Source organism: Jatropha curcas, chromosome 6 (genome assembly GCF_041381405.1).
Source record: "Jatropha curcas cultivar XTBG-Jc1 chromosome 6, XTBG_Jcur_1.0, whole genome shotgun sequence".
In the NCBI taxonomy this organism is placed as follows: domain Eukaryota; kingdom Viridiplantae; phylum Streptophyta; class Magnoliopsida; order Malpighiales; family Euphorbiaceae; genus Jatropha; species Jatropha curcas.
Window position 1 is genome coordinate 29,812,060 of NC_143156.1, and position 15,545 is coordinate 29,827,604.

The following is a 15,545-nucleotide window of genomic DNA, read 5'->3' on the forward strand; positions in this document are numbered from 1 at the left end:
ATGGAGTGGTGGTTGAGAATAATTATGGGTTTTGAGGAATGTAATGAGCTTTACATAAATTTTTTTATGCAATAATATTACATCAATTTAAGTAATGAAAATTACATATATAATATCAATTACATTAACCAAATAATGTAATTCTCATTTCATTATATAGTTGATTACAACATACCAAACATATCCTAAGGTCTTGACTTTTTGCATTCAAGTTCATTAGCTTTTTCCCCTAGCTAATGATAGATCAACTCATAACTAGCCAAGCGAATTGAAAACCACCAAAAGAAATTATATTAATTATATAATTAATAATTAATAAGTAGTTGGATAAATAGAAATAAATTGTATTTCTAGATCAATTTTACGTCATAAAATTTTACCAAAATACTATCTCAATCAAAATATAAATTAGTCTTGGTAGAAATAGAAAAACTTGAATAGGACTAAGAGAAATCGATAAATGGTACTATTCTTGCTGAGATTGAGTATAAGTATTTATATTATTCGTAGTTATCTTAGGTAAGATACAATGAAATAAATGTCGAACAAGAATCTCAGGACTTAATACCAAGCGAGAATCTCGAGAATTAATTATATAATGAAGTGAATTTTTGACCGAGCGTTACTTATTTTGAATCAACTAAGTAAAACATTCTTAATAGTTTTACTACCAAGTCCCATCTATATAAATGGGTGAAAATATTATGATGTGCAAGTTATATATATATATAACCAAAATGTTGACACATAAATGGAATTTAGATTTTTTTTTAAATCAAAAGATTTATGGGTTATTAATATGGTATTTTTTTTTTTTTAGCATTAATTCATTTTGAAATTAAATATGACGCATTTCAATTTAAGCCTGAAAGCATCAAGCACCTACTTATATATCCGTCTCTCTTAGTTCTATTCACTAAAACCTAAGAACATCACATTAACAATAAAAATATGGAGCCTAAACCAGCCAAAAAAACAATGATACTTACCATTTTCACCTTCCTTTCTTTGCCATCTTTAATGGCTACTTCACCTTCTTCAAATAATATTACTGCAATTTTCGGATTCGGAGATTCAACAATCGATACAGGCAATAACAACTATCTTCATACTACTAATCGTGCCAATTTCCCACCATATGGTAGAAATTTTCCTTTCCATATACCCACCGGGCGGTTCTCTAATGGAAAATTACCAATTGATTTTATAATATCTTCATTACGCCTCAAAGATACCTTACAAGCTTATTTTAAAGTGATTGCAGATAATGAGCTACTAACCGGAGTTAGTTTCGGGTCGGCCGGCTCCGGACTAGATCCTTTAACGGCACAAAATGCTAAAGCACTCAATTTGTCAATTCAATTGGATTTATTTGATCAAGCATTGGAACGGATAGAAAGATTGGTTGGTCAAGCAAGGGCTAAATTTATAGTGACAAATGCTTTATTTTTCTTTAGCGCAGGTACTAATGATGTGGTGTATAACATCTTGTTGTGCGGTGCCCACTCAATGGGACCCACTTTTGAAACAAAAAAAGAAAATGTGGTAGGACCCACACGTAGTTGAAAATGGAAATAAGGAAATAAGAATTTTCTTCTTGGTAGGTGATCCGTTTTTCGGTGGACGCGTAATTAACGCGTCCACCTCTCCTAATCCCGCGTCCATCCCTCCTATAAATAGGAGATGGCACAACGCTTCATAACACACAGACCAAAAAGAGCGAAGAGAGTTTTTTTTGAGAGAATTTGAGTTTTAGAATTGGGTTCTAAAACTCGGGTCAAGAGAATAGTGAGGATAATTTGGGAAACACTGTGTGAGTGCAACTATTTTGTATTACTCTCTTTGTAAGCCTACTATTTTTAATAGTGGAAGAATTATTCGGTTTTTGTCCCGTGGACGTAGCCCTAACAGTTAAAGGGTGAACCACGTAAATATCTGTGTCATATTTTTATTTTTCCGCTGTGTTATTTTTCTCGTAATCTTATTGCCGGGACCCAACAAGTGGTATCAGAGCCGAAGGTTTACCGGATCCGTGGATATATTTTAAAAATAAATATACCACGACGACGAGAAAATTACGCCGAGTCCATTAGTGCAGTCCGTTCGAAAAGACGTTGCAGAATCGACTTAGTGATGAATAGTAAAATAGTAACTCAAAGTTGATGGTGAATAGTACTATTGGCGTTACTGTTGCTGAGTCTGTTTCAAATAAGCCCAGCACTATTCACGCATAGTACTATTCACATATACAGTTACTATTCACGCATACAGGTACTGTTTACGTATACTGTTACTATTCAATTATACGGTCACTATTCACGTATACTACTATTCACGTATACGGTTTTGCTGGTGATAATATTCTGCACAAGTTAAAAATGGACGACAGAACAACAGGCACAATGGTTAGACTCAACTCATCAAACTATGCAGTATGGAAGATATTAATGGAAGATCTTCTATGCTGTAAAGATCTGTTTGAAACGATTGAGTTGAAGGGGGTCAGGCCAGCTTCAATAAATGAAAGCGATTGGAAGTCAATTAACAGAAAAGCAGTCGCAACTATTAGGCAGTCTGTTGAAATGAGCGTCATAAATCATATCGCTCATGAGAAAGATGCCTATTCAATTTGGAAGAAGTTGGAGGACATGTACGAGCGGAAGAATGCCCAGAACAAAGCCTTTTTAATTAAAAAGCTTGTAAATCTAAAGTACAAAGATGGCGAAAGTGCTTCAGATCACTTGGGCAAATTTCAAGAAATAGTGAACCAACTGACGACGTCAAAGATAGTGTTTGACGACCAGGTGCAGGCACTATTCTTATTGAGTTCCTTGCCAGACAGTTGGGAGACACTGACTGTTACGCTCAGTAATGTGTCGGAGGGGAATCTGACCTTAACCACAGTCAAGGAAAGCATTCTGAATGAAGAAACCAGACGTAAGGAGAATGCTACGAGTAGCAACTCAGATGCACTCGTTACAGTTACAGAAAGGAGGGGGAGAAGCAGAACAAGATACCCCCAAAATCCAGACAAACGTGACAATTCACGGAGAAGATCCAAGTCAAGAAAAGGTGTCACTTGCTATCATTGTGGCAAGCCCGGTCACATCCAAAGGCATTGTAGAAAGTGGAAGAAGGAACGAGCCAAAGAAAGTGATGAAGAAAAAGACGATACGGAGGTAGCTTCAGTAGCTATTGATGCTGACGCACTTGGTGATGGTAGTGCGCTGATTTCTCATGCTGGTCTTAGTGAGTGTTCCACTAGTCAACAATCTTTATGGATTATTGACTCTGCATGTTCTTATCATATTTCTTCAAATAAGGAATATTTCTCATCACTTACCCTCGGAGATTACGGCCATGTCAAGACTTTGAATGGCACATATGTGGAAAATTGCGGCATTGGAACAGTATGCATCAAAACCAATGCTGGATATGATCTCTGGTTGGAAGATGTGAGATACACTCCTACAGCAAACTTCAATCTGATCTCAGTTCACTGTCTAGATGAATTGGGCTATGCAAATTTGTTTGTCAACAGAACGTGGAAGCTTTCCAAAGGCAACTTGGTGTTCGGTCGAGGAAGAAAGTTCAACTCCCTCTACTACACCCAGGCTAAAGTTTGCACAGGAGTAGTGAATGCAGTTGAAGATTCATCTGCTGAGTTATGGCACAAACGACTTGGGCATTTGAGTGAGAAAGGAATGGAGACTCTCACTAAGAAGAAAATGCTATCTTTGAAAGGTTTGCCTCTGAAAATATGCACTGATTGTTTGTCTGGTAAACAACATAGAGTTTCCTTTCAAAGATCTCCTTCTCCATCTAGAAAACCTGGTATTCTAGAATTGATACACACTGATGTTTGCTCAATGGGTGACAAATCTTTGAGTGGCTGCTTATATTATGTTAGCTTTATTGATGACCATTCTAGAAAGGTGTGGGCTTTCCCAATAAAGTCAAAAGACCAGGTGCTGGATATGTTTAAAGTCTTTCATGTTAGTGTTGAAAGACAAACGGGAAGAAAGCTAAAATGTGTTAGAGCTGATAATGGTGGTGAGTACAGAGGTCCATTTGTGAAGTATTGCTCAGAACACGGCATCAGACTTCAGAAGACAGTTCCCAAAACTCCACAGCAGAATGGAGTTGCAGAGAGAATGAACAGGACCATTGTTGAAAGGGTTCGATGCATGCTCTCTCATGCTAAACTTCCTAAAACCTTTTGGGCTGAAGCAATGAATACTGCAGTTTACTTGATCAACCTTTCACCTTCAACCTCCCTCAAAGGAGATGTTCCAGAAAAGGTGTGGTCAAGGAAAAATATTTCTTACGATCATCTTAGAATATTTGGCTGCAGGGCTTTTGCTCATGTTCCAAAAGATGAAAGATCCAAGCTTGATTCGAAGTCAAAACAGTGTATCTTCTTGGGTTATGGAAATGATGATTTTGGGTACAGATTATGGGATCCAGTTGAAAAGAAGCTCATCAGAAGCAGAGATGTAGTATTCCTGGAAGACCAAACCATTGAAGACTTTGAGAAAAATGAAAAGCCAAAGTCTATCAATGAGTTTCCTGTTAGTCTTGATGCAGAACCTCATATAGAACCACAAAATGATGAAGAAGATGATGATGAACCTGTTCAGAATGATGCTGAACCAGCTCCAATAGAAGAACTGCCTCAATTGAGAAGATCTGCGAGAGGCAGGATACCTTCCCAAAGATATTCTCCTAATGAATATGACTTGTTGACTCAAGGGGGAGAACCAGAGAACTACCAGGAGGCAATGGAAGATTGTAAAAAGAATGAGTGGCTGAAAGCCATGCAAGATGAGATGGAGTCCTTACATGAGAACCAGACTTATGAGTTGGTGAAACTGCCTCAAGGTAAGAAAGCATTGAAGAACAAATGGGTGTTCAAGTTGAAGACTGAACAGAACAACTCACAGCCAAGGTACAAGGCGAGACTGGTTGTGAAGGGATTCGGTCAGAAGAAAGGAGTTGACTTTGAAGAAATTTTCTCACCCGTAGTCAAGATGTCTTCTATCAGAGTTGTGCTCGGTTTAGCAGCTAGCCTGAATTTGGAGATCGAGCAACTTGATGTAAAGACCGCTTTCCTCCATGGTGACTTAGAGGAGGAAATTTATATGGAGCAACCAGAAGGGTTCAGAGTCAAAGGCAAAGAACACTTGGTGTGTAAATTGCAGAAAAGCTTGTATGGCCTCAAACAAGCTCCAAGACAATGGTACAAAAAGTTTGACTCTTTCATGGTAAATCACGGGTATGAGAAAACTACTTCTGATCACTGTGTATTTGTGAAAAAGTTCATAGAAGGCGACTTTATTATTCTCTTGTTATATGTGGATGATATGCTTATTGTGGGCCAAGATGCTAAGAAAATTGAGAGCTTGAAAAAGGAACTTGGAAAATCCTTTGCCATGAAGGATTTGGGATCGGCAAAACAGATACTCGGAATGAAGATCTCCAGAGACAGGAAAAAGAGAAAGTTGTGGCTGTCTCAAGAGAAGTACATCGAGAAAGTTCTCAGCAGATTCAATATGAGCAATGCAAAACCAGTTTCTACTCCGCTTGCAGGTCATTTCAAATTAAGTCTTAGTCAATGTCCTTCAAGTGAGAAAGAAAAAGAAGAACTGAAGAAAATTCCTTATGCATCCGCCGTTGGCAGCTTGATGTACGCCATGGTATGCACAAGACCAGATATTGCTCATGCTGTTGGTGTTGTTAGCCGATTTCTTTCAAATCCAGGTAAAGAACACTGGAATGCAGTGAAGTGGATTCTCAGGTATCTTAAGGGCACTTCCAAAATGTGCTTATGTTTTGGTGATAATAGACCTGTGTTAGATGGTTACACAGATGCAGATATGGGTGGTGATGTTGATTCGCGCAAATCAACTTCTGGATATCTGATGACTTTTGCAGGAGCAGCAGTTTCTTGGCAATCAAAATTGCAAAAATGCGTTGCACTCTCATCCACTGAGGCGGAATATATCGCCATTACAGAAGCTAGCAAAGAACTCTTATGGATGAAGAAATTCCTACAAGAATTGGGTGTAGAACAAGAGAAGTACATTCTGCTATGTGATAGTCAAAGCGCGATACATCTCAGCAAGAATTCGACCTTTCATTCAAGGTCAAAGCACATTGATGTGAGGTATCATTGGATACGCGATGCGCTGGAGATGAAGTTATTTCAGATTGAAAAGATTCACACTGATGATAATGGCGCTGATATGATGACTAAAGCTTTACCTACGGAGAAACTTGTCACTTGCAGAAAGATAGCTGGTATGGCTAACGTCCCCACTTGAGTGTGCAGGGGGAGATTTGTTGTGCGGTGCCCACTCAATGGGACCCACTTTTGAAACAAAAAAAAAAAAGAAAACGTGGTAGGACCCACACGTAGTTGAAAATGGAAATAAGGAAATAAGAATTTTCTTCTTGGTAGGTGATCCGTTTTTCGGTGGACGCGTAATTAACGCGTCCACCTCTCCTAATCCCGCGTCCATCCCTCCTATAAATAGGAGATGGCACAACGCTTCATAACACACAGACCAAAAAGAGCGAAGAGAGTTTTTTTTGAGAGAATTTGAGTTTTAGAATTGGGTTCTAAAACTCGGGTCAAGAGAATAGTGAGGATAATTTGGGAAACACTGTGTGAGTGCCACTATTTTGTATTACTCTCTTTGTAAGCCTACTATTTTTAATAGTGGAAGAATTATTCGGTTTTTGTCCCGTGGACGTAGCCCTAACAGTTAAAGGGTGAACCACGTAAATATCTGTGTCATATTTTTATTTTTCCGCTGTGTTATTTTTCTCGTAATCTTATTGCCGGGACCCAACACATCTATGACTCTCCTTTAAGAACACCTGAGTTTACAATTTCCAGTTACCAAGATTTCCTGCTCCAAAATTTGGAAAATGCTATTAAAGTAAATATTTGGCTTATTTATCTATTTTTCGTCGGCGAAAAATTTATTTTTATTAATTATAAATCGAGGAAAAACTTAACATATCCATATTAGAAAATAAAAATGCAACGAAGCTCTTAATTACTGAATTATTATAACTTGAAATATTATAGAGACTGTACAATAAAGGAGGGCGGAGGTTTGCGTTGACGAGCCTAGAACCGGTGGGGTGTTTGCCGATACAAGTGACACTCAGTAGCAACCAATCAAGCAATGCCACGTCTCAACGTATGTGTGTCGAACAACAGAATATGGATAGTGTTGCCTTTAATATAAAGCTTCAGGGTTTAGCTTCAAGATTGGAAAATCAAGATCTTCAGAATGTCAAGGTTGCTTATTATGACACGTATAGTACTTTGTTGGATATGATTAACAACCCAGCTAAATACGGTAAGAAATTGTTTTTTTTTTTAAAAAATACTATCAAAAAACATTAAACTGTACCAACAAAGTGTTGGTTGTGCCATTAGGTAGATCAGAAGTTCGATGTATGAGAAGCGTTGTATTAATAGCTTCCTGATTATACTAAAAAAACATTACATTATATTAATGGATGGACGGATTAAATAATATTTATTTAAAAAAATATGGATAGACTCAAAATCTAAAATTAATAGACGAAGGATCAAATGATATTTACTTAAAGAGCATGGATAGATTCAAAACCTAAAATCGAAATTGTTAATAACACTTATATGAATAGGTGGACAGATCAGAAACTTTTATTTGAAAAGTTAAAGATTTAAAACCTGAAATTTAAGAAATTAAAGGTTCAAAACTTGAAATCGCTACTTATATCAATATGTGAATGAATTATGACTTTCCTTTATTTGAAAAGTTGAAGGTTGAAAACTTGAAATCATGACTGTTAATATTGTTTATCTGAATCGAGCATGGATTAATCGAATCTGCATAATTTCAAAGGACATTTTTTGTAGATTTTTTTTTTTTTTTTGGATATTAACTCTAACAAACAAATTAAAAATTCTTTATATAATTTGTTTTTGTTGAAGGATATGAACAAACACTAAAAGGTTGTTGCGGGAGTGGGCTCTTTGAATTCGGACTTTCATGTAATGTGACAACAACATGTCCTGATGCATCAAAGTATGTTTTTTGGGATGCTGTTCATCCAACACTACAAGTATATTCTAATCTTGCCAATATAGCTCAAGAGACTGTGATTCCGCATGTTCTTGGTTATTAAGAAAACTATAAATCAAATAATAATATGTAAAAGAATCCCAAAGGTAAATTTCTTCTTCAGTAAATTAAGATGATATGAATAAAATAAAATGGCCTTGTTTATTGACATGAGATTTATGAAAAATGATGTATTAATGCATGTTTAAGAGTTTGAAGAAACTATATATATAAATTTATATTCTTTCTTGAATCGAAATCGTTTATCATCGGATCTGCTTAGAGAAATATATATATATATATATGTGAGTTGTTGCATAAAATCCAAGTCCTTCTTGCTCATTATGTTAGGTGATATTTTGATATTGTTATATTGGTTGAGTTAGGTATTATATGTCAAATTTTAGGCAGGTGGCCCTTTGTAGATTTGGGTACACAATAAATTTTGATGAGGTTAAGCTAAGCTGTATACAATATTTTTTCTAGTTTTTCTGATCTTTAAAAAAAAAAAAAAAAACAGTATTGTCTACCAATACAATTAATAAAAAATTACATGATCAAATTGAAAATTTTTCCTAATTTTCCTAAGACTCCTAGACCAGCTATACCTTTTCCTTCTATCATTTATTAGGTATGAGACTAATTTCATCTCGAAGTTTAATTATTCTCGATAAATATTTTTCTATAAATTAAATATGAGTTGAAAATTTTCCTTTTCAATGCTCTAGTAAAAGAATAAAAAGACCCTCAATGACTTGATGTGTATTAGTAAAATCTCCATTGCATGCAAAATAGAGGAAATGATAGATTTGTTTAGACCAATCTCCTAAAGCAAGATTTGGGTTTTCAATCCCATTAATTAAACTTCTTTATTAGAAATGAAAGAGTGATTTGGCTCAATTAGTGATTCACTAAAGCTGTGTTCAGCAACCGCTGTTTAAATAGTCAATTAAAACGCTAAAACGTTGTTCGATAATATAATGCTTGAATTAAATTTTAAAGATTAATGTAATATTTTATAAAAAAATTAACTTAAATAATGTTTAATTTTTACTGTTTTATGAAAATTTACTCAAACAACTAACACCTTCTTGCTAAAATAATCAACAGCAACTAAAAAAATTAATTTTGCCGAATAAATCCTAATTTAATAAACTAAAAGGAAATATATTAAAATAATTTGATCCAAAAGATTTGTGCATCACAAGAATTAATTATTAAATTTAGATATATTTATTTTCCAATTTATTGAAGTGCATATTAACATTTGAAATGCTAAATATTACTCTCAACTTAAAAAGTTATGGAAACTATCCTTAAGAAAATGTTATTATTCAAATATTATTAGCTTGCAATCCAAGTTTTTATGTAATTGATAACCTAAAAACATGTTCGTTTCTCTAGCATTTACTGGTAATACTCTGGTACAAAGTTATCGTTCATGATATTGTCATGAGATTGTAAATGAAAAAGCAATCAAGTGCACGTGCAAAAGTGTAGACATAGTTTGCATATCTGTTGGCACACGTGCATGCACTGTCTTTATAGCTAGTTTAAGTTTACCTGTATATGAGGTTTGCGTTTTCCTCCATTAATCATTCATGTCCATGATTGCCTTTTCATATTAGAATGTAAGAAGCTTCATAAAATTTATAATGCAAAAACTTCCACTATAGATAACTAAAGGATTTGAAATATATTAAATCTCTCCAAGTAGAATTTCAAACTGTAGTCAATCAATTACCGGCCATTCGTTCTATTAAGTTACTGAGAAACAACAGAAAATTTAACTCAATAGCGTTCTCAACCTATAATCAGTATAAATTTAAAGTTCTCTCCATAACCTTTGAAAAGTCTCTCCATAGCTCCCGAAACTTCTTTGCAATGTATTCGTTCCATGCTTCGGTTTATATAAAAAATTTCAAAGATTTCAAAGCAAGACTCTATTTCATTATATTTCATTTATTTAATATTGCCTTATTGCCATTAACATAATAGACGTAGCTCTAATCTCTCAATCTACTATATATATATATATATATATATTGGTTAATTAAATTAATTTTTTTTATTAATTGGGTCTCTCATCTCTGCATCTTCTTGGAAAGCAAAAGCAATTATTATATGCTATAATTAATCTCCTAGATAATCCCTGGATAAAACACAATTCAAATAACAACTTTTTAACGTACACTTGTTCAGTATCCAGTATTGTAAGAATATGGACAAGTGTTTGTCGTTTACTACTAATATAGCTGCAGAGATAACATAATAAAATGATTTCGAATCAAATTATTTGATTATTTCAAGATCTTGTTTTAACTTTTTCTAATCCTGTTTTACCGGGCACCTAGCTAGTTACTAATCAAGATTAAGAAAGCTCCTCTATCTATTCAACTCTGAAAACAATACACATAACCCACTATACCATATATATATAATCTTGCAATGCTAAAACAACAAGAATTATATTTCTAATATCCCTCCCCGATGTACTTACTCCACGACTCGACCTCTTGATCTAGCTAGTGGGATTGCTGTCTCGGAATCAAACTAGAAAGATATGCTTAATATTATGCATAAAATTGACTAATTCATGAGATTTAAATAATTGATTTAGGCAGTTCTTATTTAGCCAGATTATGAAAAAAACAAAAGGAAAAAATTAAAGATAAAAAATATATTAATAATTAATTACCTGGTGTTTCTGGTACAATGTGCATGACAAGATCATATTAATCTAGCATTGCTCTCAGACAAGTACCTCAAGATCTCACTTAGAATATTGTCTCATTCATAAAGTCAGATCTAGAGTACTTGCCCTTCTTGCAACCTTCCTATTACTTTCATCCTGCTCTTCTTTGAACCCACAACTAAGCTTTGAAGATGAAGAAGAAGATAAAGAAAGAGATAAACTACTATCAACTTCATCTCCTTCCATACTATTATTTTCCTTTCTTGCTACTTTCAAGGACAAGTTCAAGTCCAACTTACAATTCAAATCAAAATTATTCTTCCTTTTCAGCAAATTGTTTTCCATTCCTTGAATTGGTAAGGTGTCGTTCTTGAAACAATCTTCTTGTTCTCGTTCTTGATCTTGATCTTTTCCTCTTTCTCGTAACTTGGATATCAAGTTACTCGATTCTAATGAGCTCGGTCTGTGAAACGACTTGAGCTCATTAGAAGATTGATGAATTTTACTAATGAAGTTTTGTCCATTGAGAGAAGGAAAATGATGATTAATTAATCTATTATCTACGGCTGAGTCTGAAAATCCTTGTTTGCTTCTAGTGAGTGTGTTTCCTCCTACTCCCATATATGGATTGTAAATCTGGTGATGTTCATGACCTCTCCAAGAAACATCTCTATATCTATAATATAATGAAATTAAAATAACCATTTTGAAGCTCAATTTTAATGGTAAAAATGGGATTAAGGAATTAATTAATAATTAAAATTTTCTCATACCTTAAATTGGTAAAATTAGGCTTTTGATTGAAACCTTGTAGCATAGAAAGCTGGCTAAGGTTGAATATATTGTGATCATCTCCTTCAAATAAAAGCCGTTGCCCTATAATCAAAAATCATTCCTAATTGAAGTTAGAGAGAAGAAGATGACAAGCACACAAATGAAAGAAACCCTAATTTTGTTGTAATTTGTATCATAAGGATCACCTTGATTAGCATCATCAATCTTCTTGCTTCTATACATCTAAAAGAAGAAGAAGAAGAAGAAGAAGATCATGAGTTTAGACCCAAAACAAAAAACTAAGATTGTGAAATTTCCATATAGATTGAAGTGTATTTATTTACCTGAAGATGGCTTTTCACATGAGCTATGCTAAGGCCTTTGATGTTCATCAATTGAAGAACCAACTTAGGTGTTGCCCCTAAATAAAAAAGATGAATTAATACCATTACTGGTAGATCATTAATAAGTAAAATTAAAAGACACCAACCAATTAATTAACAGAAAGAAAGACTGATAATTAATCAATAAGAACTCACTCTCTTGCCCTCCTAGTCTTTCAACTGCATGAACAAAGCAAAGATGGAGATCGGGCGTCCACCGGAGCCTAGGCATCTTTGACCGGATATATTGCCGGACAGATCTCGTTGTAGCACTATCCTTTTCTTTCTTTTCACTCTCTTCATCAACTGAGCTGTTGCTTGTACTAATAATTTCTTCATTTCTTTGCTTACAACAATTTTTCTTGTTAACTTCTTCATCAGAATCATCATCTTCGTGGCTTTTCTTGTGAGAAAAGCTTAACTTATCAGAACCTTCAAGAGTACAATCACTGACAATTCCCTTCATATTTTTCTTTCTTCCTTAGCTGTCTTCCCCTACCAAGAAAGACTTCAAGAAACAAGAATAGGGATTAGGAATTTTAGTGGCATCTAGGCTGTGAATTAGAAATGACCTTCTTGATGTTTCAGTTTATTAATTCATTCTCTCTCTCTCTCTCACCTAAAGAAAGAAATGAAGTCTTGAAATAATTCTTTTTATTAAGAGAAAAAAAAAATAAAGCAGAAATGTAAACAACACTTGGAATTGAAAACCCTAGACCTTAAAAAATGGAGATATACCCGTCTTAATCTGTCAATATATATATATATATATATGATATTATTGTGTGCTAAAGTTTTTTTTTTTAATATATATATATATATATATATATATATATATATAATGACTTGCATGCATGCATATAGTGTAGTTTGATATAGATAACTGTATAATGATGTGTGGTTGAAGATACTTACTTATACCGAGTTCATAGCCTCACATATGAATTAAACCAATGAAAATAAGAATTTAAAAGTTATTCTTACTTTATATTTTTTTTTCCCGATATATGGTTAAAAATATTATCATTTCAAAAAAAAATTATTTTCATTAGTTTACTCCCTTGATGAAATTATAGACCCAGTCTAGATAAGTCAACCTCATATTTAATACTGACACTTACCGTGTCTAATACGTTGATTTTTTTTGTTTGACAAAATCTGAGAATTTTTCAAAGGAGAAAAGTAAATAAAAAGTTAATTAAGGCTAAATCAAACTAACGTGATTTATTGTGAATAAATTTAAATATTTAAATAAAGGGAAAACCATATATTGAATATATGTTTTTTTTTTAATTACTTGATTTGAAAATGATATTTTCATTTTAGAAAACGGATCACAGCATGTGAATATAGTTAGGTTATTATAGTAATTGAATTTTGAATGTTAGTAATTAAAATGAAAGCTACTACACTTAATTATTCATCTGTCAAACTGCCCACGAGTCTCTCTCATAGTGCATTTATATTTAATTGTGGAAGACAGAAGATACCTTAAAATTATTTTAGAAAATTATACTTTTATTCTTCATTTATGTTTAAATTAATTATCCACCCATTAGTACTTAATTTAAAACAATTATAAAAACTATTAAGATTTCTTATATAATTACAGATTTATTTGATACTATTAGAGTCTTTACTGTAAAGAGAATTTTACTTGAATATCTCGGTTGACGTATGAAATACATGTAAAAAAAATAACACTAAAGACATTATTTTTAATTTAGTTTTGAGTAAAAATAATATTAAATTAATAAAGAAATAATAGAAAATATATATTTTGCATGGGAGGTATATTAATATTTTCACTCACCAACGGAGAAGGTTGGCCCCATATGACCATATCTAGCTATTAATAAAGCTTTGTTCTTGCTAGCCTGTCACTCACCCACAAACTTTAGGGCAAAAGAAATTATAAATTAAAAAAAATATATAACCATAAAATATAAATATAAATAAAAATAAATAAATAAAAGGGCACTCCACTCTCTTCTCGTCGAGAATCACGGATGTATTTTTGTCCCTACGCTAAGACCCCTCCCCCAAATTATCATACTTAAGGCCTCATGTTGTCAACAAGTCAGATGTGTGTAAGGTCTCTGTATATTATTATTATTATTATTATTATTATTATTATTATACATTTATATTTATTACCATCTTTCATTATTTTCCACATTAATTAGTAATTAATTAGGAGAAAAACCCAACTGGAAAAGAAAGCAAAGTACGCAAAATACGAATCACTGAGTTGTTTTCTTGATTTATGAGTATTTTTTGGTTTAATAATTATAATTTTTAATTAATGAAAGTGGTTTATCTTTTTTTTTTTTCTTTTTTTTTTTTTGTTGAGTTGAATTCAAATGGTCTTGGGTGGGCCACCTAAAGACAAGAGAATGTTAAAGGAATTTCTATATCAATTTTGACTAATTTTGATAGGCAAGAGATTGTAATAAATCAAACCGAGCTCTGTTGATTTCAAATCCGAAATCAAGTCTGATAAACATATACTCAAGCTCAAATATGGTTCGTTTATAATTTATAATTTGAAAAAAAAAACGATAAACTTGATTTTTCCAACAATGAATTTTGTTTTTTCAAATTGAGTCTTGAGTAGCTTACAGGCGGTTTAACTAACTTACACCCAGATAAGATCATAGTTTTAATAAATTTTAGCGTGAAAAAATATATATTTTTATATAGTGTTTTTAAATTTTTTAGTATTTATATGTAAATGAATGTGAGAAGTATATGCAGTGAGTTTGGCTTCCCAGACACACAAAAAATAATAATTAAAAAAAAAAAAAAAGATTGTAATTGAAAAGTTTTAGTTTTAGACTTTGAGAGAGCAGTTTGATATGGTCAACAAAGCTCTACAGCTAAGCCATTTTTATATTATTTCATAATATTCAAAAAGAAAATGTTTCTTTATATTCATAATTTAACATACTAATATGCAAAAAAGGTCAAGATCCTGATTCCTCCATGCATATTCATTTTCTTTAATTTTATTTTTATTCCTTTTTTATTTTTAATAATCTAATTAAGGAGAAAAATTGAATTCATATATGGTCCATTGTTTTAATTAGTCCATAAGAATATAATAATATAACAACAATATTATAAATTGATGATCCTAAAATTAAAATTTCGAAAAAAAAAATACATATATATAGCATAATATATGTTAGAAAATTTCAAATAAGTTCAAAAAATTCTAGAAGAAAATCAATTTTTGTTTTATTTTTTATAAATCATGCATAAATGCATTTTATTACAGCTTTTGACCTAAGGCAACATATTACATATATATGAAACCTAATATTCTACCCTCGTGCATAATAATATAAAGGTACCTTTGTATGACACATAACCACCAAACAAACTCTTTAGCTTAAAAGTTGAAACTACTTTCCCAACACGGGCATCTTGCCAAAATTCAATGCCGTCCAAGTAATATATGCATGGTTTCTTTGAAATTGTCATGTAAACATGTATAGAATTAGCTTGTATTAGAAGTAATCGAATAAGGCTGTGTCTGGTCAAAATACTAAATGTTATTTTTTA

General features: G+C 32.7%; 2 protein-coding genes across 2 annotated transcripts; one reads left to right on the forward strand and one right to left on the reverse strand.

Moving 5' to 3' along the window:
- The first annotated feature begins 951 nt into the window (after positions 1–951).
- Positions 952–8,190, forward strand: LOC105648758 (SGNH hydrolase-type esterase superfamily protein). The gene is made up of 4 exons (XM_089723318.1): positions 952–1,485; positions 6,858–6,944; positions 7,097–7,373; positions 7,997–8,190. The coding sequence occupies exons 1-4, from the start codon at positions 952–954 to the stop codon at positions 8,188–8,190; spliced, it is 1,092 nt and encodes a 363-aa protein (XP_089579444.1).
- A 2,601-nt stretch (positions 8,191–10,791) lies between these two features.
- Positions 10,792–12,685, reverse strand: LOC105648750 (Homeodomain-like superfamily protein). The gene is made up of 5 exons (XM_012235242.3): positions 12,135–12,685; positions 11,940–12,016; positions 11,802–11,838; positions 11,595–11,697; positions 10,792–11,497 (listed from the first exon to the last, which is right to left on the reverse strand). Exons 1-5 carry the CDS (start codon positions 12,442–12,444, stop codon positions 10,921–10,923), a joined length of 1,104 nt encoding a protein of 367 aa, XP_012090632.1. The 5' UTR covers positions 12,445–12,685; the 3' UTR covers positions 10,792–10,920.
- Between the last annotated feature and the right edge of the window lie 2,860 nt (positions 12,686–15,545).